The sequence below is a fragment of the Dermacentor silvarum genome, chromosome 4, assembly GCF_013339745.2.
Source record: "Dermacentor silvarum isolate Dsil-2018 chromosome 4, BIME_Dsil_1.4, whole genome shotgun sequence".
NCBI classification, from domain to species: Eukaryota; Metazoa; Arthropoda; class Arachnida; order Ixodida; family Ixodidae; genus Dermacentor; species Dermacentor silvarum.
The window spans coordinates 61,051,556-61,074,957 of record NC_051157.2 but is presented as its reverse complement, the minus strand read 5'-3'; the positions used below and the strand labels follow the sequence as shown (position 1 = coordinate 61,074,957).

General features: G+C 48.7%; 1 protein-coding gene across 1 annotated transcript in view; it reads left to right on the top strand.

Annotated features, from left to right (window-relative positions):
- LOC119448634 (peroxidase) overlaps positions 1-23,402 on the top strand; it is a 177,238-nt gene that overhangs the window by 128,086 nt on the left and 25,750 nt on the right. Inside the window, exon 5 of the mRNA XM_049665644.1 lies at positions 7,370-7,540. Coding sequence (XP_049521601.1) covers positions 7,370-7,540 — 171 coding nt within the window. The remainder of the gene's footprint in view (positions 1-7,369; positions 7,541-23,402) is intronic.

Sequence of the window (23,402 nt, the reverse complement as noted above, 5' to 3'; positions counted from 1 at the left end):
AAACTATTCATTCCCCGCCATGTGTTATAAGACTGCAAAGAAATTTATATTTTCGATAACGCCACGTTGCCAAAATTTCTGCGAATAAAGGCTGCAGTATCACCGCCAGCAGTACTGTTCCGTAATTTGGAACGCGTCAAGCTCTTTTGAATGCAGCTGAACTGCAAGCCGAAGCACACCGAACGAAGCTAAACGATTGCAGAAGTATTTCGAACCTCCTTTTGGGTGACGCGTTCCAGCGACATGTACTTCATTTTACTTGGCGCATGTGCGCGTACATTTCGTGCATGTGCGTGTGTGCATGTGTAGAGAGAGTAAGGAGAAGGAAAGGCAGGGAGGTTAATCAAGGCCGTGCCCGGTTGATTATTCAATGCTTGGGGAAGTGGGAAAAATATATGAGAAAAATGAAAGAGCGTGTGTGTAGTGTTCCAACACAGCTAGCTGCAGTGCGAGACGACATTTCCCCCTTCAAATCAAGGCTTCATAAGCAGCACCCGGCGGGCCTATGACGTGCAAAGCAACGAAGAAATTAGAGAGAGTGCAAAACATGCACAGGAAATGAACCCCGAGGGCTTCGTGCGATGTTTAACAGCCGGTAACGTATAGCTTCGCTCGCTCTTTCGCTATACCGCTTAAAGAAAGAAATGTCAAAAAGAAACGGCACGGCACCAGGACACAAGTCTGTAAGCCAGACGGCTGGCGACAGAAGTACTTCGCATACTTCCTCATCAGAGGCTCGAAGACACTCCCGTTACATAAAGTGCCTTTGGCAGGGCCAAAACGGGTCGATGTACTTCAAGTCCCGCACTTCAGAAGACAGTCCTCGAGTCGCTCGCTCTCATTGAGGTTACATTAACCAGCTCCAACTCCTCCAGCGAAACGACGCTCCCACCATCTTTCCTCTCCACGCTGCTGGCACGCCATGATTAAAAGCTCTAGTCAGCAGCACGACCCCCCGCCAGTCGCGGCGTGTTGCGCGCTCTTATATACACAGAAGAAGGCAGCTCAGCAACGAGATCAATAAGTGCAGCGGTGGGGGAAAAAAAGACGAGGAAATGGATGTGCTTAAAAGACGCAACCCAGTGTATACACCGACCAGTCAACCGCAGCTGTCTGCACGGTGCCGCCAAGCGCGAACAGTGGGGCCGCTCGCTCGCGCGGCTCTTGTCCGCGATCAAGGACCGCTAAATGAGCGACTCGCCTCTCACTGCCGCCGCATTTGCGGCCGTGTCGGAATGCAGCCGGCAGAGATACGATGCCCCGGAGATTCACCACCTAAAGAATACGAAAAAAAGAAAAGATATGCCAGGAGTAGGAAAAGAAAGAAAAGGGGGACGCCCCGTCTGTCCACGGAGGAGAGCGAGACAGCGTGCTCCGGGCCGGCCGAACGAACCGGCCCCTTTCCCGCCGCTGCCGCCGGCGGCTCGTGCTCGGCTCGAGGCGGCTCGTGCGCCGAAGGAAGTCGCGTCCTGTTTACGGAGTGAAAACGATCACCCCCGCTTGCCCTCCGTGCACTGCTATCGTATCATCATTTAGAGGAAAGGTGTCGTCATAGAAGACAAGATGAAAAAAGGAAGTGGGGGGATGATGGCTGCAGCGGTGGGCTGGCAAATGCAAGCGGTAATGAGGGGTTCAGCTGGAGTGCGGTGGTCAGATGCAAAACGGTTTTGCGGCGCGCAGATTTAAATGCCTTCTTCCACCTGTGTACGCGACGGGCAGTTGGGGGGGGAAACTGCGCGACGCTGATGCATATGTGGTGCTGCCGGGCACGAGAGACGGAAGTACGCCTTCGAGGCAGCGCCAGTGACTGGAGTGGACGTTCCTTAGGGGCCTCGGGGCATGAAGGAGTTCGACCGGACAGCGGGTGGCGTTTGTTCAGGCTTTCTGCGGGGATTGTGTGTCCGCGCTCATGGGGACGTACTGAGTTGCCGTATGAGAAAATGTCTAACATTTTGTCACAAACATTTGACGCATGCAGAAATATGAGGCGATTGACGCCCTAAACATATACGCAGCCACGCAAGTTAAGTGCAGATGGGCAGGATTTTTTATTTATTTTATCCGTGCTTCGAGCTCTGTCTAGCTTACGGGATCATTATGAGTCTATGCATGCCCACTGCAGCGCGAAGGTCTCTCCCAGTGATCTCCAAGTACACATCTCTTTCACCAGCTGACCCCATCTTGCGGCTGCAAATCGCCTAATTTCATTCCACTACCTCGTTTTCTGCCATCCACGACTGCGCTTTCCTTCACTTGGCGCTCGTTCTGTAACTCTTACAGAATATACCTGTTATCTGCCCTAAGCTTTACACGGGTAACCCAATTCCATTTATTTTTGTTAATAGCAACTGGAACATCGGCTACCCCCGTTTGGTCTCTAAACCACACCGCTGTTTTCTCTATACGTTACGTCTACAACAATATTCGTTCCATCGCTCATTCTTCTTCTTCATCATCATCATCATCATCATCATCATCATCATCATCATCAGCCTATATTTATGTCCACTGCAGGACGAAGGCCTCTTCCTGCGATCTCCAATTACCCCTGTCTGCAACCATCACTCACTGCATGCTCTTAAACTTCTTCGCAAGCTTTGTTAAACCTGCAAGTATCTGCCCCTGTATGTTACGCCTTCATAGGGTTCATCGTAGGGCTCTAGACCACCCGCAGTCGGCAAAGGCAGTCACGCTCTCAACAACTCTTGCAAGCGCCCAGTAACTTTCCGTTCAAGTTACCTACTCACAAAGGCCACAGTATTCGCTTGGTTTTTTAGTCATCTCATTCTGTGTCTTGTATGTGTCCGACATCGTTCTATAATCAGACTAAGCGCCATCGATTAGAATGCAGCCTCTAGTTGACTGCGACACACCTACGGAAATGTATGACCGCGGTATGCGCGCAAATAAGCGCCTAGGCGACCTTGTATTCATCCACGGTCTCATATATTCAGACGGCATTCCAAATTAAACACACGTTTACGAACGTTCCCATACTGCGCGTTCTATACCTCTGAGATTGGCTCCGCCCGCGGGTAATACGTAGTACATATTTCTTCCGAAGGGCATAACGCACAGGTATGGCGCCGGCGGCATAAAGCAGGCGCGATTTCACCTTGGGGAAACAGGCGTGGGCACCCCGTGTGCATTCTTTCGCTACTGTGATTCGATTGCACAGGAGGCGCTGCACACAGCAGGCCTCGGTATTTGTGAATGAGGGTTGCGGGAGAGGGACTTGGCCATCTGGACGAGAGTCAACGCTATACAGCCAAGGTGTTTCGCAGTTCAATGTGTTCGAGATATACTAATTTATTTTAGATCAGAAGACACTCCCACATTGTAAACGCTGGGTTGCGTGGCAATGAGCTTTTTGTCGTCGTTTTCGTGCGGTTATACAAAAGCCGCAGCTACATGAAACGTATATACAGAACTTTGCGCGTGTGTCTGGCACTATACGTTTGCCTCGTCAATATATATAACTGAGCTGAACAGCTATAACACACGTGACTGGCACTGCAACCTTCACGATTCGCAAAGGTGGAGAGACCGAACAAGGTGGATATATAACATATCTGCAGTAGCATCGTGTATGATGGAAAAATAGGAGAAATTTTCTAGACACGGCTGCGGCATGCTAAGCCAACGCTTCGGGACAGCGACTTTCCCACGAACCCGAGGCGTCAGTAACTATGAAGGGCTGTCGTTTCCTACAATCCAGGGAATATTTTACAAGTGTTATTTACTAAATGCCGAAGTTCACTCCTTTAGCTGCTTAACTTTGAATAAAGCAACAAAATAAGGCGAAACGTTCAGTGAACAATAAAAATCATATTGCCGACGCCTCAGTAAAAATTGCGATTCCGGACTGTTGACATCAGTGAAAAAAAATAATAAAAGATGCATAATTATTGATTAACGATATTAAAGATACCGTCCTCGAAGCAGCTCAAACCTCGCCCCTTAAGTGGTCTCACAATTGAGTTACGTTCGTGCGGCCCTGGCCGCTCGAATGCGGCGGCTTGAGACGTCTCAGATGCGGTGCTGACAACGCCCCGTGCATGCCCTTGTAATAGGCGTGCCGCTGCCACGATCTGGAGATCACTGCCGCGAACGCCGCGCTCTTATTAACACCTTCGCGCAAGCAGAACCTGTCAGATGGTGGCAGCGCTGACAGAGGCGCTCTGTTCTCTTGATGCTCCGTTAACCTACATACATGCAGTACTGCACATGCAGAACTAAGGCCCTTAACGACGTCTCCTCGGCAAGACCATATCGATCGCGTATACTTTCCTGCGGACCGAAACGCGCGTAACGAGATGTACGTACGTTTTCGGCTTCTCCTTGAAACGATGTCGCTTCATTCTAATAAGACGGCACTGTCTATCGCGGCTTAGGAGAGAATAGGTGTTACGTGCAGTCGAAAAAACTAGGCTCAGCGGGTGGCGTTTGGACTGAAGAAGCATAAGCTGCGTTGTAAGGTAATGTAGGTACGGTAACAAACAGATAACAGGTGCATGCATGAATAACGACTTTATCTATACAGAATACGAGGGACGGAGAGACATATAGAGGTCACTGACGAATTGAGGCTTGTACAAGCTGCTTGTATGAAAGCGAAGGGGCGCTCAGGCGAGAAAATAATCAAAGTTGGGTGCAGCAGAAGTTTATGCTAAGTTGCGCGAGTACACACTGACTCTCGGCTTCATATTTCGTATAAACTGCTTAGAAAAGTGTACGTCTTCATGAAACCTTTAAAAGCTTGCTCCGAAGAGTCCCTCTTGTCTTTCAGCGAACTCTCGTAATTTCGCTAAACGTGCCCGCAAAAAATCCCACACGTCAGTCAGTGGGGACGATCATGTATTCTGCGTACGCCAAATGTGACTGGAACATTGAAGCCTTATTCAAGTTTTAGAGCTGGTGTCAGCAAACCGATGACCGAACAGTTGAGCTGCTGCCGCGTAGGTGCGCTTCACTGATTGCCCAACTCAGCTATCTCGATTTGTTCCAGTGCCTCAGGTAACCGTCATTGATCAGTGTCCGGATGCCAGCCAATCACGCCCCATTTCTCTTTGCCTGCAGCTTCTATTAGCGAACGCCATCTCTAGTCACGTTAGAGCAGAGATTTCGCTAAAACCGGCGCACGAATCACGCTGTGCAGTGCAGCCTGTAATATAAGGCTATGCTGTTATTTCGCCGTATACTGTATAGCAGTCACCGCAAAGCACGCAAAAATGACCGCTATTTCGTGTTGGTAAACACCACACGATCCACGAAAAGGCATCAATAATCATCTGGAAAGATGACAGCTGGAGCCGACAGCGGGAAGCTAATTCAAGGTTCGCGCGGCGTACCGGTAGGAGAAATGGGACTCTATTCATAGAACACGAAAAAAGCATTTGGGTGTCCCCAATCCTTGAAGGTCTGCGGCCAATTTCCTCGCCTGTGAATGATGACGACAGATCTCCCACGAGCCTCGGGCGCGCGATGCTGCTGGTATTTATTTCGGCACGTTCGACAAACGGCACTGCGAAGACACACGAGCCAGGGTTTTCGCCATGCGGGATACGAGGCATGCATGCAGAAACCCGCTGAGCTTAGGGATTGCATTGGCATGTATAGTTTAGTGAATAGGTTGGTATTCGTTATCCTTGACCTCTCCTATTTACTCTGTTTTCTTTCTTTTTGTAACATATAGCGTACCTTGCGTGCCGGGCACTCAGAACACTCACTATCACGACAAAAACTTTGCTGGGACGAACGTAAATGCAGCTTGCATCAGAACAGTGTCGTTAAAACCAAGACATATAGCTTACTCCGCGACTCAATGCTGAACAGAGTGTTCCCAACGTGTCGTGGTCTCGAAGTCTTGTCATTCTTAACTTCACTAATTATTCGCCCTCCCAGCTGCATGCGACTTCGCTTATTTTATTGGAACTCGTGAACAAGAAAAAAAAATGATACGATCTTTGCAGATAGCTCACGTCCTTCATACAGACACACTTTCTATTTTCACCTTAGCAAACTACCGAACAACCGGCAACGGTATGTGTTGTCATTTAGCCTTAGTGTTCCTCGTTGCAATTTTTGTGACCTGGGTTTCCGTTTCATGGTCTCGCTTTATTGACGTTTATCATTGTATTAATGTATTTATAGTTTCCACCTGGCCATGTGTCACGTAATTTCGATATGTATACTAACTGCATAGTAAGAAAAATTATACATTAATTTTGTTCTCTCGCAACACTGAATCTTTATATGTTAATTTTCCGATTTCCAACAAAGAGCATTGGAATTTTCTTCTCAGCGATGTTTGAACATCAGCTGACTTTTGAATCTGCTATATGTATTTTCATCGAGAGATAATAGCAGCAAATGTAACGAAGTCGGCACTATATATAGTTTACAATATTCACGTCGACATATGTAGGTCATGAAGTATGTTGAAGAAACAACCACTGTATACAATTATACAAAATTTTGTGATTGGAAGGTTGAGACGCCGGTGGGCCTGGTGGGAGAGTCGTGCACTAGATGTAGTTCGGTAACATCGCTCCACGTTATTGCCATTTGAAAGTGTTTGTAGTGACCTTCGTTGTGTATCGGGTCTACGTGATAAGCCCGATGACTATAACGACAATTGTCTCGCACCATGTTGCGCGTAAGAGGTATATGTGTATGCAGAGAATGGCCAGGGGTAAAACATACACAGAATCTCCTACGATCTACCCAAATCCTTCCAAACCGCCAAGTTTTTACACATTTTACAAGACCAGCTCGCCGTTGCGCGTCGGCAAAGTTCATCCATGTTGGCCAGCGAATGATCGTGGGACTTGTAAATTCTAACAGCAGTGTGACATTTCTACAAGTTTTGAGGAGCTCGAAAGAGATCACCCAAGCTATATTTTACACACCTACGTACACCTCGATTTTTGTAGTAGTACCTGGTAATGTGACTGACACATGTGACGCTGTGTGTGGCGCCTTCTGATGGCAGCAATTTGAATGAACGACTTTAGAGTCACCGCATCAGAAGCTATTGCAAGCAGTAGTGAAAATTGCGAGCTGTAAAATGCATTTGAATGTTGACTAATACACATTATGTTGTGGGTGCTTTTCATTGCATGTCACTATGCAGCGTGCCAGCTCATAACATTTTTGCGTGATTCTTGCGACAGGCGACGCCATCGATTCATTTTCAGAGATGGCGACGCCGTGCGTATCCACGCCGGCTTGCACAATAAGGACATGTTTCACTGCATGAAGGCATGCAGTGAAACGCGAAACAGTAACACCCCACCCCCCGCCCTCTCCTTCACTCCCCACCTAGAACTTCGCGTGTTTCATTTTGTTCGTCCTTTCTTCGTTGCAGGCATCAGCGAGCCCCGCGCCGCCAAGGACGGCGGCCCGCTGCCTAACGCCCGTATGGTTAGCTTCTTGGTGCACCACGACGTGAGTGAACACGACCGCCGGGTTCGGAACTTGCTCGTCTCCATGGGACAGATGTTGGACCACGACCTTACGCTCGCTGCCCCCACACTCGGTGAGTGAATACCGTTCAGCTTACCTTGTAAGGACTCGGGGAAATAACTTCTTAACCAGGCTACTCACAACGGTTCCGGAAGATTGACGCCGATGGGATAGCATAAAGGATTAGATTAGATTAGATAGATAGATAGATAGATAGATAGATAGATAGATAGATAGATAGATAGATAGATAGATAGATAGATAGATAGATAGATAGATAGATAGATAGATAGATAGATAGATAGATAGATAGATAGATAGATAGATAGATAGATAGATAGATAGATAGATAGATAGATAGATAGATAGATAGATAGATAGATAGATAGATAGATAGATAGATAGATAGATAGATAGATAGATAGATAGATAGATAGATAGATAGATAGATAGATGAACAAATCAAAGGTGAGGATGTTAACCAGAACGAGAAATCCGCATTGCTACCTTACACTGAGCGAGATAGAGGGCCCCGACACACGATCGGAGCTGAACGCAGTCACTGCAAACTATCACAGCACAGAATCACGTGCCGCACAGTAAACACCAATTCAGGTTTCAGCCGTTTGTGCAAGTCCGTTGTCATAAATGAATTGTAGCATGCAGCGCTTTCTTCGCACTCCGCTGCCTTGTCTTAAAGCACGCTTACTCGCTACCAGGCACCGGTCGAATGACGGTTACTCGCAGCTGAACGCGTGTGCAAGGGCGTAGCCTCGACAGTGACAACCGCAACGGCGCGTGGACATTCAAGGACTCTATACGGCTACTTTCCCTTAGATCACGTACGCACGACAGCAGCCGGACTACACCGCCATGCTCACCCAATGCATAAGTTCCCGCACTATCGAAGAATTAACTATTGCAACCCCCCCCCCCCCCCCCCCCCCCCGCCTCAGCCTAATCGGTCAAGTAATTCCAAAGCAAGTGAGCGGGAGAACGCCAGGAAATTTTACACTATTTTGCACGTTTGAGTTGCTCTGTCATTTGAGTTGCTTAAGTCTCGTCTGTTTGCGCTGCAAAAACTCAGTTTTCAAGAGTTAAGATATATGTTTAGGGCAGACTCAGGTGTTAAGGATGCGTTTATAAAAATTGTGAAAAGAAAAAAGTTGGGAAAGCAAAAAATAAAAAAGAATGCAGAGCGTATACACACGCATATTTTAGTCCCTTGACACACCTCTGTACTGCACCCGTTAACCTTCACCACGACAACTGGTTCTCACCGATGCTGAGCGCAGGTCACACACTGAGACGAGGGGCAGGTGTGTGGCCGCATATTCCTTTCATATTTTCATTCGCCTTTTCCCTCTCAGAACTGAACAATTCTTAGCAGCGCGGCACGCTGAAGAAAAGCTAGCAAAACTCGTTCCCCGCGTCGCTAATTGTAGAACAGGTGACTGGCTTAAAAACGCTATATATTACTACATAGATGCCTAACACAATGCGCTCCGCGTAATCTGCCAGCTGGCGCGCGCTTGGCAACAATGCAACAATAGATTCGATCGATCTCGACACATCCATCACTCGCTCGCTTCGCAACTTGCGAGTCCTTCACACGTCACGACCCGAACAGGAGGGGAGCGGTGCAGAATCGTTCGAGCCACTCGCGGGCCAGCGCCCTTTTACGACAGCGCATTAAAACGCGCCGCTCTTCGTCGTTAACTAGCCCGCTTCGTATCGCCGCAGGCTGGCTTGGAAGCTTTCGATAATAAGCGCCTCGCGTACGGCGCAGCGTTACAACGCTGTGCGCGTGAATGCATTATACGAGCCGTCTCGCTGACCTCTCAGTTTGGCGAGACGAACCGGAAGACGGTATACTAAGCGCTTGCATCGGGAGATATGCAAACCAAGCACGTCCCACGAGGCTGCAGTAAATAATTCGGGGCAGGTTAATACATTACTCTCATTTTTTTTCTTTAATTTCATACTCTCGAACTTAGGAAGACACGTATAATCGCTTACGATAAGTGAGGAATCTGGGAACTCGGAGAACGTAATAGAGAGCCGCCACATCGAGGGCAGTCGTTAACCCTCCGGGCTGGTAGTGCTCAGAGTGAATGCAAGGTCCGTCATTCGGTTATTCAAAGCACGCCAAATAAATAGTTACGCGGACACAGAAGACATGGTAGTGATGATATTAAATGAATAAAGTCACTAGCGACACGAGGGCTAACCTCGCGGTTTGCCAAAAGGAGCAGGTTGGTGTAATCGGTACGCCTCGACGAATCTGTAATGTCAGCGCCTCACTGTATTGCACTAAAGGTTACCTCTTGAACGCACTTTATCCATGATGCAACATTACTAAGGTATACAAGCGTCAGTAAAGTACGGAGTAGGCCCAGGCCAGTTCTACACTTTTTTTCGTGATGGGTCTCCTTTTATCATCTTTCATTCCGTTTATCCCCTTTCTCCAGTAGGGAGTAGCCAGCTGGTCTTTTCGCTGGCTAATTTACCTGTCTGTTCCTCTTTTTCTCCTCACTTTCTTTCACCGTCGAGATTTTAGATTCACAAAGTTGCTGCTTGGTCGTTCTCGTGCGAGCGCCACATGGTAGGGTGAACACTACAAATGGAGGTGCTTAAGCTACGCTCTTATTCCTTTTACTCCGGCGTTCGATTTAATAAAAAGGTCGGCCTAAGCGCTCGACAATGCAAAGTTTTCTAGCCTTTTGTTGGAGTGCTGAGATCGGCAAGGAAATGCGTTGGTATACATTATGCCCAACGTGGTGGCCGTTATTGTACTTCACTTCGACGAACACGCGGATGTTCTCCGCTTTGAGTTCCTTCCATTCCAACGCGTCGTAATCGCCTTCGTTCTCATATCTTTATCGACTTAAACGTTCCTTCAATGCGAAGTTGCCGGAGCATTTCGTCTTTCGGAAATTAGGTACGCCATTTGAAGTTTTCCTAAGGTGCCTCCGCTATATCTACTACTATGAGATCTTTTTTCAGTCGCTTTTCGATTATCGTGGCGTTGGCCTTCTTTTCAGTGCCAGCTTAAGCAGGATGATGCAAACCGGCGTCGAACTTGCTACCCGACCACGCACATGCTGAACCGTTAATGAAATCCAGCACTTTCCTCGTTGCCTGCCGCACCCATTTCGAAACCCCATACATCGCCACGGCTCTCTTTGCTTCGACCAGCGTAATCTGTGAAAAAATAATAATAATAAAATGAAAAAATATAAAAAATTTCACGCTTAGCGTACTCAATTCGATAGTGATTGATGGCCACAACACATCGTCTTCGACAAGAAAATCATTTACGGTTCTTCCTTCCTCCCCCTACCGTCCTCGCTCTCAACCCGCACACTCAAAGCTCGCATCGAAACGGGCCGAAGAGACAGACGAGAGCACTTTAAAATGAGCAGATAACGATCGCCCATCAAGAGAGCCTCTCCTGTACCGTGAGTGTTAGTGTGTGTGTGTGTGTGTGTGCGTAGGCGCGCGCATTTGTGTCACTCGCTTCGCGAACTCGAAACCCACCATCGTCAGCGAGGTGTACAAGGAGGCCCTGCGGCACGCGAGCGAAGCGCGCGTGTAACCCACATAGTCGAAATGGGAAAGCCCCCGGCTCTCTCTCTCTCTCTCTCTCTGTAAAGGCTGCTCAGCCTCCCTGCTTCCTCAGCCACACCACGTGTCGCGTGTGTATCCTGCGACAGCGACTCGAGCGGGACCGTATACACACATACCACCGCGCACTCACATCTCTTATCGCCCCCTATGAATAGCCACGACGATTGTAAATCCTGGTGCTCAGACACCCCAGCTCCAGTGGAGCCTGTGAATTTGGCGTCGCGATTCACGTGAGGAAGCCATGCATAAAGAACGACGAACAACGTCGCACACTCGATTCGACACAACCTGGCATCGTACGTATGCGCATGCTATGCATATACGTGGGCGTGAGAGAAGGTTGTGTGACGATTATTGCTGCCCTGATGGAAGGCTCAGAAGAACAGACGCAATTGAGCCTGGCTTGCTTTGCGCAGAGGCGATGGAAGAGTTAATATCTTGTCCCTTCACTCCTTTTCTCTCGTTTTCTTTTTTTCCCTCCGCACCTGAACTTTCCCGAAACCTATCCGCCTGTATCTTGTGTACACGACCGCGTTCTGTACTCGAGAATTCTAGATAAAAACGTTGTCCTGTTCTCGTAGATATGTTTGACACAATGTGCATCCGGAAATAAGTAAGCAAACGGGGTCACCTTTCCGCCCCAGGTATGTTTAGCTGAAAGATCAGGTGGAGACGTCGGGAAAAAAGGTCGACATAAATTGTCAGTCATGTTGCAGGTTGAATATAGTCATCTGTAGACACCACAAACCAACAGTAACAATAAAGAAAGAAAATATGAGCGTCCGTGAGTGTCTCGTCGGCTAGTCATTGAGAATGTTCAATTCAAGGCTCTAATTGCATCGCAGCAGCCATGATTAGTCTCAAGTTACTTACTCTCAAGCATAAAACTTAAGTCATGCGGTGTCACTGTCCAAGGACTTCGCGAAGCAGCCCGTACGGGTTTGAGTGCCCGCAGTTTCGCAATTCTGGTTTTCAGGCAACTAAGCACAAGGCGTTATATGCAGGATCAAACAAACCAACTGACTGTCACGACCGTGACCGTCTTTGATAAAGAGAAATATTACGAGCTAAGAAATACGCAAAGTACCGCGTTGTAAACTCGCCGTTAAATGCGCATGAGAACGCGTTTGTTACGAAGTCGTCCTTCCTCCCAGGGATCGGCGAGCTCCGCTCCAACGAGGCGTGACCGCGGAACTGTCTTCGTATATCGTTGCCTTGTTTCCTTGAACGGATAGCATGTGCCTCGCAGAGGCGTAGAGGAGCGACCCCCAATCATTCTTTATTGGTCAACGAAAACGTAGCGTGCGCGCACGCACTTTGCAGAGGCCGAAGCCGCATAAAAACCTCATTCGCATCAGCACGCGTATATACCTACATACACAAACAAACACGTATCTGCAAATGTCGAACTCGAGTACGCGAAGGCATGCACGCGAATGCGCGCGAGTCCGATATCTTACACGAGAGAACGGCACCAAAGCAAGAAGAAAGAAAAGCGAGGCAGGTTGATTTTGACGCTCGCCTTTTTCTTTTTTTTTTCTCCTTCTCTCTTTCTCTATCTCTCTCTCTCGCTCTCAGTCTCTTTACGCGGTGAGCCAGCCACGCCCTTTATCTCTTCATCGCTTCCCTGGCTTTCCACGCTTTCCGGGAGAGGAATTTTCTGCTCTCTGTTTCGTTGTTTGTATATCTGATTCTCTTAACTCTTTCTCTACTCATTGTATTCTTTTTGCTAATCGCACGCTTTAACATCGCTGGCTACAAAAGAGAGCAGGTCGGCCGAAGGCGGTGCGGTACGCCGGTTCTAGCTTTACCGTTGCATGTGTCGTGCGTGCTTGGGCGAAGAAACAGGGACAAATGGACAGCCAGCTAGCCAGTGAGCTGGCTACGTGGAAAGTACACCACCGGGCCGCTCGACTCAGCGACGCGTGAAGGTATGACTGCGTGGCTAACGCCCACGTGTTTTTGGAAGGGAGTTGCGCGGATTCCCCTTCCCGCCCTTTCTCTCTCTCCCTCACTTTTCCTGACGTCACTTTCCCCCTTCCAAGTTGGCTTTCCCCATGAAACGGCGGATTCCGAAGCGGGTGAGCTCAGCGTTTTGCGCAAGCACCATTGACCCAGTATTTGCAGCAACGCGGAACAAAGTACACATTTAAAAAAAAAACGCTAGAGAAGAAGGAGAGAGAATACGCAAAGATGAAAACGAACATTCGAGGACGCTTGGAAACAATATGTCCACATTCCGCTTTCGTGAAACGCCGAAAAGAAAAGGGGAAAAGGAAAAAGAAAACGTCTTTACCTTTCCTTATCGTACTAGAGCGTGTGTGGTCTGGGAGGTGACAATGATATGTATACCTTTGAGAGCAGTTCTGGCATGCGAGAACAATTGGACGCTTTCGAAAGGTGAGCCAAAGCGGTGCAAACTGCTGAGTATTCTAGTGAAGGTCTGAGAACTGGAGTGGCGTTAGGCGTCGGAAAAACAGTATGTGGTTGAGCCGGACTAGTTGGTATCTCGACATAACCGCGAGCGGTGCGCATAAACGGGACAGTGAACAACGCCTGACGCCTGTCTAGCACGCCCTTGTTGATCGGCCCAATGTGCTGTCCGTTGTCGTGTTAACCTGTAAGGACAACAAACAATGAACCGGAAAAATATAAGACAGTGCGAATGAGCAAAATATTGTGAATATCTCAACGAAGAAGCTTTATATACAAGCTTGTGACAAAAAACAACTGCCCCTTGGCTGATTGTATCTTTTATGCCTGTTCCCTGCATGTAAAAGAGCAGTAGGATGGTACACGTAAATTGAATGCAACTGAACTAGTTTGTCTAAAACTCCTAATTATAATCAAAGATGCGCGGTGCTAGGAGCGCGGACAAAAAGAAATGACAATAAGTTGGCACATGATTCCAAACAGCTGTGACAAATGAAACTGTAGGCATTCTTAGTTCTGGCAAACGGTTCGCAATAAATAAATCAGTACGCGTGGATATTGCACTTCGGGCAACCTCTCAGCGTGATTGTAATTGTCTGGGCAGCAATTTACCGAATGTGGAAGTAGCATTCTGAAACGTACATTTATTAAAACGGCGGCGGTCTGGACTGCTTAGATTTTGCGAACCAGAAATGCCAATGTCAAACATTCGCTAACTCTCTTAAGTCCGAACAGAGTTGCACATCATGGAAAATAGGAAGGAATTGCTCGCCTTTATTCTAGCCATAGAGAGTGCACACGCACAAAAAAAGGCAATGAAATGCTATCTGAGTTACAACTTAATTATTATCTCAGCTAATTATTTAGTAAACGGTCTGTTGAACTATTCCCAGCTGAAACTTGACTCCAGCATGTTAGAAACGTAACTATGGGCTTCAGGATTAGATTCCCCGCGCTTAAATGAGCATTTTGGGGCATCAAACTTAGCATGGATATGTGATACATTACGGGGTAAATTATTCAACATGAAAACACCCGTCTAGGAAGGCCGGTGATGAGCGCTGCATGCAGGCAAAAATAACAACCTAGGCGACGTCGGCCACCACTCCGTTACGAAGGGGATGCTCGCTCATTATGTCCTTCAGTACATCGTCTTGGTGCTTCAGGAAATATAGAGGAAGACCGAGAGAGCCTATTATATTAAATCTGAGGAACTTTGCCTGGCGATGCGTTCGGCGCCTGCGCCTAATGAAAGGCATGACATTGCGCCATATACACACAAACACACGCGATACTTGCCACGTCCCTTGTTCGTGGGACGTATTCTCGTGCACGGTGATCCTGAAGGACCAGCGCGGTCCGATAGCTTGACAGTGACAGTTTGACAATGACAGTAACAGTCTGACAGCGCCCCTTGGCACGGCTTAATATGCCTACTGGCCGGAAGTTTTATAGGCGGCCGTGACGAGCAGCCGATCAGCTATGTTGAGCTGCAGATGCGGGGTGGGGAGGAGGGGTGAACCGCGCAAAGTCGTTCTTTGATTTATTCTAAGACCTCTTCCTTTTCTTCCTATAGAGTGTGTCTTACTATATGCCCACAATCGCTCTCGTTAGCCAGCACGTGCTAATGGCCTAACTAGAGTGGCATGCGCAATCAAACGCCGATGTGCGAATTCCATACCTTCCGGTCTCTCCCAAGGCAAGGCTGCTGCTGGCCGGGGCTTGCGCGATCGCATATCCTTCAAGCAACCTTGGAATTTACAGTGACCACTCCCCTCGAAGACAGCAGTGCGGCGGACAACAAACGTGCGAGAGAGAGAGGGAAAGTTCACTGCGAAATCACGAAACGCGATTTCTGAGCACGCCTGTTACGTGCCACTAAAACCGCCCAGTCTGACAGAACTCGTCGCCATAGGGCGTAGGCAACGGAGAGTGTGCCTGACGAAATTCTTGGCTCGTAAGACGGTTTCTCTTGTGATTGGCCGTCGAGAGTGGCCAATCTGACTACCCAACCTCAATGCCGGCGGTGCGCGATTGACCAGTGAAACCGCTCCGGCAAACCGCGATAGAACTTCATCAATACGTCTTCCAAGTGCACGGCTCACATAAACTGTAGCAATATTTAGCGGGAAATTCCATTTTGCTGTTCACAAACAGAGATCCTGGCATTCTTCCGGCTTCTACCGCAGAAATGAGAGCAGGCAATAAAAGACAATGGCGAGCCGCAGTTATGCGTCCAAAAAAGAACCCCGTATACATTTTCAACAATTTTAATCTGCAGGTAATAAATAAATATACAGATAGTTTTCTAGTACAATGCGCGGGACGTTATAAATATCTGTGCTTGATGCATGAATAGCATTTACTTCACTCAAGTACTTAATAAGGCGCGTCTCCCATATAGGTAACTCAGCAACTCGCGTATTTTCTTTCTTCGTTTGTGCGTGCGCGCGTGTGTGTGCGTGCGCGTGCATAACAGAGTGAAAAGGACACGGTACTGGAAGCTTCTTAGGTGACGAAGGCTCACTGCTGCCAAGTCGCGTGCAATGTCGCCGTTTCACAGGGGGTTCCCCTTTCCGCAGGCACACCCGCGTGCTCTGTACTTCATGACGCCTCTCGCGAAGAGCTGATATAGTTCGTTTCCAGGGAAAAAAAGCAAGGGGCGCACTTGAGCGAGGCACTTTCCAGTCCGCCCTTGAACCGATTACAAGTTTCGAACTAATCCTTTCGGAAGCCGAGATGTCTCCGTCATCGCCAGAACTCACACCCATGCGTGTACTCGCTGACCAATGGCTTTGCGCGCGGCGCTGCGTTCCAGTGTTGGCAACGCGCACTGTGCACGGGAGAAGCCTGAACGGCCAGTGCCAGTTTCTTTCGAAATCGCCAGAACGCTAATTACAATTACAGATTACTCGCGCGCGCGTTTGCGGTTGCGTGGCAGGCCGACCGCGTGCGGGGAGTAATTGCTCCAGAAATGTGACCGAGTGCGCGCGGGCTGCCAACGCGAGCTCGTGAAAGGAAGATTGAGTGGCGAGCAGATCTGCCCGAGAGCGGGTACAAAAGTGCAAATGCCGCTCGATGACGTGCGCGCGTGCGTACGGTAACATTAGGGAGAATAAATATTGTTACAAAAAACAAAAAAGTGGAAGTTTTCCAACGACTGTATAAGTGCTTTGGAAAAGCGTCGCTGCACCTAGGTGTTGCTCAATACCGCTGCAGTTCTTGCTTTTACATTCGTCAGACGGTCGCTGAATGCAAAGCACAACTGTTGTTCTTGCACAAACTAAACCCGGAGGAATGTTATACACGCGAGCTGCATGTGTGAGGCCGGACCCGTGATTTGACTCCCAAATGTTCAATTTGCCGCATGCCTCAGTTAAATCTGCTCCGTTTCATGTTACGAGCAACATTAGCTCAAGCGTGACAAATGCGTGGCGATGTAGCGTGACAAAAGGCACGTTTGAAATGCGCGGGCGAGCACGCTTACTTTGAGGCTCTCATCTATTCTCCATTAGCCTACGTATAAAAGCTCGAACATGGTTGAAATGAAGCGCTGCCATGAAATATTTGGGGTGTTCACTGTACCAACGTTCAGTTGCGTCAATCCAAAAGTACTGAGGTAATGATGGGGGTGTACACAGGGGGAAAAATAAATGAGCATCTGAACGTTGACCCCCATAGCAATCAAAAGTACATACGCTATCACTGGCCTCGTTATGAACCGCTCTTAATGCGGAAGAGTTATTACAGATAATTCGGAACACCGTAGCGTGTATACGTTTTCATAACAGCCGTGTCTCTTTATAGTCAAGCTAACTCAATTTGACAGCGTAACAATTCTAACACGACGGTCACGAGGTCGAAGCATTGCTTATCGAAAGAAATGTTACAGGAGATGCTTGAGGATTCCCAAATAAAAACTGAAAGCTTTTGTTCGGCGCAGGCGTCGTATTTCTTCCCTCCCACTTCGCTTGGCTTAACGCTTGTCTTAACAAGCCAAGTCAGAAACAATGAGGACGTCTACCCGTCGCCACAACACCACTTCTCTTACTACACGCGGCGAACATCGGCAAGAGCTCACCTCTGTCGTACACCACGCTTACGTATGATAACGAGCTCACGACGAATATCAAAACTAGAGCAGGCATTGGCTATTCAACGATACCGCAGCCGAAACTATATAGCTAAGCCACTTGAGCGCAACCTGCAAAGCACGAGGAGAGTTAATCACTCTACGATTTTCATATTTTCAGACTGAACGTGCATATTCATAATCCTGAGGTCACATCAGGTTATTCACGCAATATCACGGATGATTTCGGCTATTGCAACAGAAGGATAATGTTCACCGTTCTACCTGGACGCCGCCTATCGTTCTTTACTAATCAACATGCTCGTACGAACATTGTGGTACCTCGCGTATATATGCTTCGTAAAAGAGAGAGAGATTGTAGAGAGAAAAGAAAAAAATGGAAGGCGCGTAGGAGAGCGAGATTGCCGACCCATCATTAATTGTACAGGGGAACAGCGCAGAAATCTGACGAAAACGAAGAGAGCCACTAATCGTCAGGTTTATGCACCTGACACACCAACAAACCCTACTAGAAAAGCTGCTCAGCGTCATTAATTCTGCGATTGTATCTTGGCAAAGAAATAGCAGCATGGAAATAACTAAAGAAAGTAAATGTTGTGTGTACGTTATTATATGTATATGGTGCAGCGTATCGAGCCCGCTATTAACATGCCCAAGTGCACAGCGCAGAGTTCATATGCTGCACGCACTTTGCATTAACCGTCATTTGTGGAACGAGCCCTGCAGTCGCAACGTTATGAGAAGCGTGCAGTTTCGAGTGGTTGCCAGTTCGCGCTTAGGGCGGCTTAATTCCAGTGGGATTTATAACCTAAAGCAGGCTTTAATGTCGCTGCATGCTGCCTCCACGATATGCTAACGGTTTGGCGCCATACAGTTGGATGGAAGCTAGGCGGTTCCGTCTACAGATATTTTGTACAATTCTGGACAACTATATAACATTGATGGCAGAAGTATTCACCTAACGGTGTGTATGAAAGCCTTCCTACAACAATTTCAGTATCTCTAAAGCAGCCACACATCTCATATGCGCCCATAGAAGCCTAGAACAATAGACGTGACCTTTCTTTCTTTCTTTTTTTCTTTTTTTTTTTTTTTTTTTTGGGGGGGGGGGGGGGGGGCTCTTGAGGGAAGATCTTTTACCAGATTTCTAGAGCACTAACTAACAAAATGAGAAACACATTTCGCAGCCGTGGTCACACGCTGCTGCACTTGTTGATTACTCGTAATAAGTTCACGTATTAAGGCCTACAGAGAGACCACATTTAGAATGCTTAAGAGTACAGTGCGATGCACCATGCGTAATCAGTAACCACGATGCGCGAGCCTGAGAACTAACATGCGCAGCAGCCCGTGGCACATGCCCACGTGGGCTCTTGACTGGCAAGGGTCACGGTAACGGATCCCCGATAGGATATATTCTGCCCCGCTAAAACGTTAGGCTGAAAGCTTTCTTTTTTTTTTTTTTCACAGATTCGGAGACGCTTCACGGAAAGTTAAATGCAGGCGAGGTCACCAAAATTTATGCTCGAGCTTAGCACGGCCCTTCGTCACACATACGGAGTAAAGCTGTCTTTTAAAGTACCGAAATGTCGTAAAACTTCGATTTACAGTTACGCGTCCCATATCGCGTTTAAATACACTGTCGGGTACCGTTCGGAAGTTTCGATCTTTTACAGCCTCTGTCGATAAAACGGCCGCTCTCCCCAAGGTACCGGAGATCACAGCTCTGGCGTTGCAGCACCTACCGTCCTACTCTTTACTTCACCACTTCACAGTCACTTCGCCCGCTTCCCACTTCATCTCTCTTCGCGTGAGCAGCTATAGCTACACACGCTTCCCACAGTGGATACCGACGCACTTGCCATGTCTCGTTCCTTGCGCATATGCGCGGCCTGCTTTCCCGGGAAATCCGCATGCGTGCGTTCCGTCCACACCGACAGCGACACGCATCCAAGGCTAAGCGGGACGCTAGGCGCTTCTAATTAGGTTCGCACCCCCTTCGTATCTCTCTGTCTGCCGCGACGGCGGCTCGGTTCAAAGTCACGGGCGCCCGGGAATGGCACGTTTCCCACCACGCCCATGCACACGTGGAGGCTTGTGGTTCCCAACACCACCGTCGTTGTCGTCCGTCGACCCAGATGCTTTTCTCTCCTGCAGACGCGCAGGAGGGCGTGGCCGAACCACGCCGGCCAGACGCCCGGCTGAAACACCAGCGGTTGGTACCCGACGCACCCGCAAAAAATAAACTGGTTACGCGGCCCCGGGCACGGCTGCGAAGAGCCGACATGAGGAAATCGCCGTGCGCGCGCTGCAAATACCTCCTCCCAGCGCTTGGGAAGGCCGATGTGTGCCATTAAAACAACGCGTTTAACCTACATAGCTATTGCCGCACGCATGCATGATCGCTCGGGGACTGCAGACTCGGCAGACGTTCGTCTTCATTAGCCTGCTGAGCTGGACTCGAGCTGCTTACTCCTGTAAGGGTTGTGCACGTGCGCGGAGAGGGGCATGGGGAGAGGTATGTTTGTTATGGCGCTTGCAGTGTTGGGGGGGGGGGGGAGGGGTTATTGCGTCGGCCGGCGTTGGCAGTGCAGTTCGTAACTGCAATGCCCGCTTTCGTCAGCGTGATGAAGTCACGAGTTTTTGATAAGCCCGGTCATTTTCCTTGTCACCATGTGCGTAGCACCCGCCACTTTGTAGCAACTGGTCTCTTAACGTATGTGCTTTTGTTCGCCGCCATTTCTAATGTACCGAATTACGGTTATCGATGGAGCAGGTTGCTTGTTACGAGAACCCACAGCGTGACCTTCCGCTACGTTAGCTAACCCCACGAGAACCCTACGTTACGAACATTTGTTTGTATACCCGCTGTGGAAGATGCTCATATCACGGTAACGACCTAGTTCGAAGCTTTGAGGTGGTTGCATAAAAGTTACGCATCGAAAAGAAGTTCAAGTAATTTGTTTGGAAGTCTTCATGGCGAAGTAAAAGTGTTGCGACGGGCGCTGATATACTAGAAACTACTCGCAGGGGGTCATTTCATTCGACGTGCACTCTCTCTGGTCCACGCTTAATTGTCGACCAAAGGTTCCAAGTTCTGGAGGTGAAATTAGCATGTACACGTTCCCAGAGACGGGAAATGGCCTTCTACCTCGTAGCTATCAAAAATTTTCATGCGAGGGGCACCACACTCGCTTACGAATGTGAATTTCACTCAGAATGCGACAGGGGACTGCAGCAGCAAAATCGATCAGTAATTGAAAGAGAGATAATTACAGTACATTAAAGGCAGGGTATAGTTAACCAAATGATATCTCCTGTTGGCTATCCTTTATAGTGGGGAAAAGAAAAAGGGGAAGCCAGGATCACTATAAAAGCACTATGTACTGGTTATATTGTTGCGACGTGACAGTCCTTGTTTTAGCAGCAGGTTTCTTTAGTGGCTTCTACGCACCCTTCATAGTAGTCCGTGCAGAAGTTCTGCCACTGCATTCAGTATATAGGCCGATCAAAAACGCTGTTTGGTTTTTACGGGTAATTTTAAGTATAACGATAACATAAACCTTCCCCACGAGCGTTACAGATTGCTCGTCTTTGCGTTCGTTCATGATCGAACGTTATCACAGCAACTAAAATGTCATCGTATGGAAGCTGTGACGCGCGCTCGGTCGCTCGACATTTCGCTTGAGACATGCTCGAGAATGAGTTGACGGCGCTGCATGCGATCAGGAGCGACGAGTGCGTTGGCATTGCCCCGCTTTTGATTCGCTCATGTCAGCTGTAGCATCTGGCCCGCCAGAAGACACCACACCTAATAACCAGACCTAACGCCGACGAAATAAAGTTTTTCCTAGCCTACCTGTAGCTTCAGATAACTATAGCGAAATGGACTTTGTCCATACCGTGCAAGGAGGACCACAGCACGATGAAGGTCTCACTGCTTCCGGAAGGAATGTGAAGTGCTGGATACATGAAGGTGGACAGTGGAATAGCATGTGCTCTTAGTTTCTACTGCCAGTGATATGCACTGCACACTAGTATAGTCGCTTAGACGACAGACCCTTCTATGAAATCAGGATCCTGGGACTTGGACTTTGGTCAATGTGCACAAGAGAGAGAGAGAGATAAGTGATAAGGAAAAGGCAGGGAGGTTAACTATAGACAGAGCTCGGTTGGCTAGCCTGCACTGAGAAAGGGAGAAAGGAGGCTGATAGATAAAAAGAAGGAGATAAGTTCACAGCGCCACCAAAGCGCTAATGTTCTTCCTGAAGGCAGCTAGGTCATGCAAGCGCTTGTCACTATTAACGAATATTCATCTGCAGTTGTGCCCACACCGACTCTCTTTCTTCCTTATCTTTATTTCCCGCTTTCCCATGTGTAGGGTAGCAAACCGGACGCAACCATGGCTAACCTTCCTGCCGTTCTTTCTTTCTCTCTTTCCGCCGTGTCAGCGGGGCACAGACAACAAACCTGCAGTTTTCTTTGTCCCTTGATTTCGTGTTACTTGTGTCTTCATACCCCTCCCCCTAGAGAGAAAGATGTAGGATATAGGATAATTCCCCCGATGTAGGATAACAAACCGAAGATTTTCTATCCCGGGTAACTTCCGTGACTAACATCTAGTTTCTCTCTCGCGCGATGGTCATTGACCTGTCGTCCGCTGTATGACTGTTCTTAATTGCCCGCGTAAATTCTCGTATCGTTTTCTCTGCGCTTGTCCGTGTCTGCTATTCGTCCCCGTGTTTCTTCTCGCGCTGTGTATATCAGTATGAATAACCAACTAGCCCAGTCAGCCACCTTAATTCGTTTTCTCTCTTTGCCAAGGGGCTTCAGTTGGGAGAGCCGAACGTACGCTGCAGCAAACTTCTTTACCTCGGTTTAGGCGTTCCTATCCAGCGGAAAATTTCTCTGGCGCGATTACACGGTCCCGATGTACGACTTAATTGAGCGCGGCCACGACTGAATACGGCCGTCGCCCGAGCACTGTGTAGTAGATATATAGCTGCCGACGGGCATTCATTTATTCGGCGTGTCAGCCTTCTCAAAAATAAATAATAATAATAATAATAAGCGCCGCTAGCATTCGGCCGCACTGTGACCATTGCAAGGCCACCAGCGAAGCGCGCGCGCGTGTTTTCGCCGAGGCGGCAATAAACACAGAATGTACGTACATACACTCGGCGCGGCATTCGGATTCCCGCGGTACGCATTCCACAGTTCACCAAGCGCGCGAACGGAGCGAGAGAGCAAGCCGTTTGGCAGAAACACCGGTTGCAAAAGAACCGTTGCTGTTTTTTCACGCCCTGCGGCGGCAGGCAGCCAGCCAGCCTAGCCTCGGCTTCGTGTACGTACCAACACAGTCCGCTGCGGGCGGCACAATCCGAAGCCGATTTGGAACAGGGCCCGCAGCGACTCGCGCTCCGGCCACGCCGCGGGGCGGCTTCGCCTGCCTGCTTACCCGAAACAAAAGGGCGGTCAGCGGCGGACTCGACAGAAATTCTGCGCGGCCTTTCTCTCTCGCAAGCTAGGACGCGAGTGGTGAGAGAGAGAGGGAGGAGAGAATGCGCGCCCGAGTAGTGCTGTGTCTCCTTGGGAGCAATTAGGCCGCGAGAGATTAATTGAGGCGCCGACGAGTCTATCTCAATCTGCCGCTCCGAATAAGAACGCAGAACGGCGCGCCGCTCCGTAGTTGCCGTGTGTGTAACTGTGTGTACATGAACATACGGACAGCACTATGCGCGCGCGACCGATTTTAAGCGCCCACGAAGCCTGCGGCGAC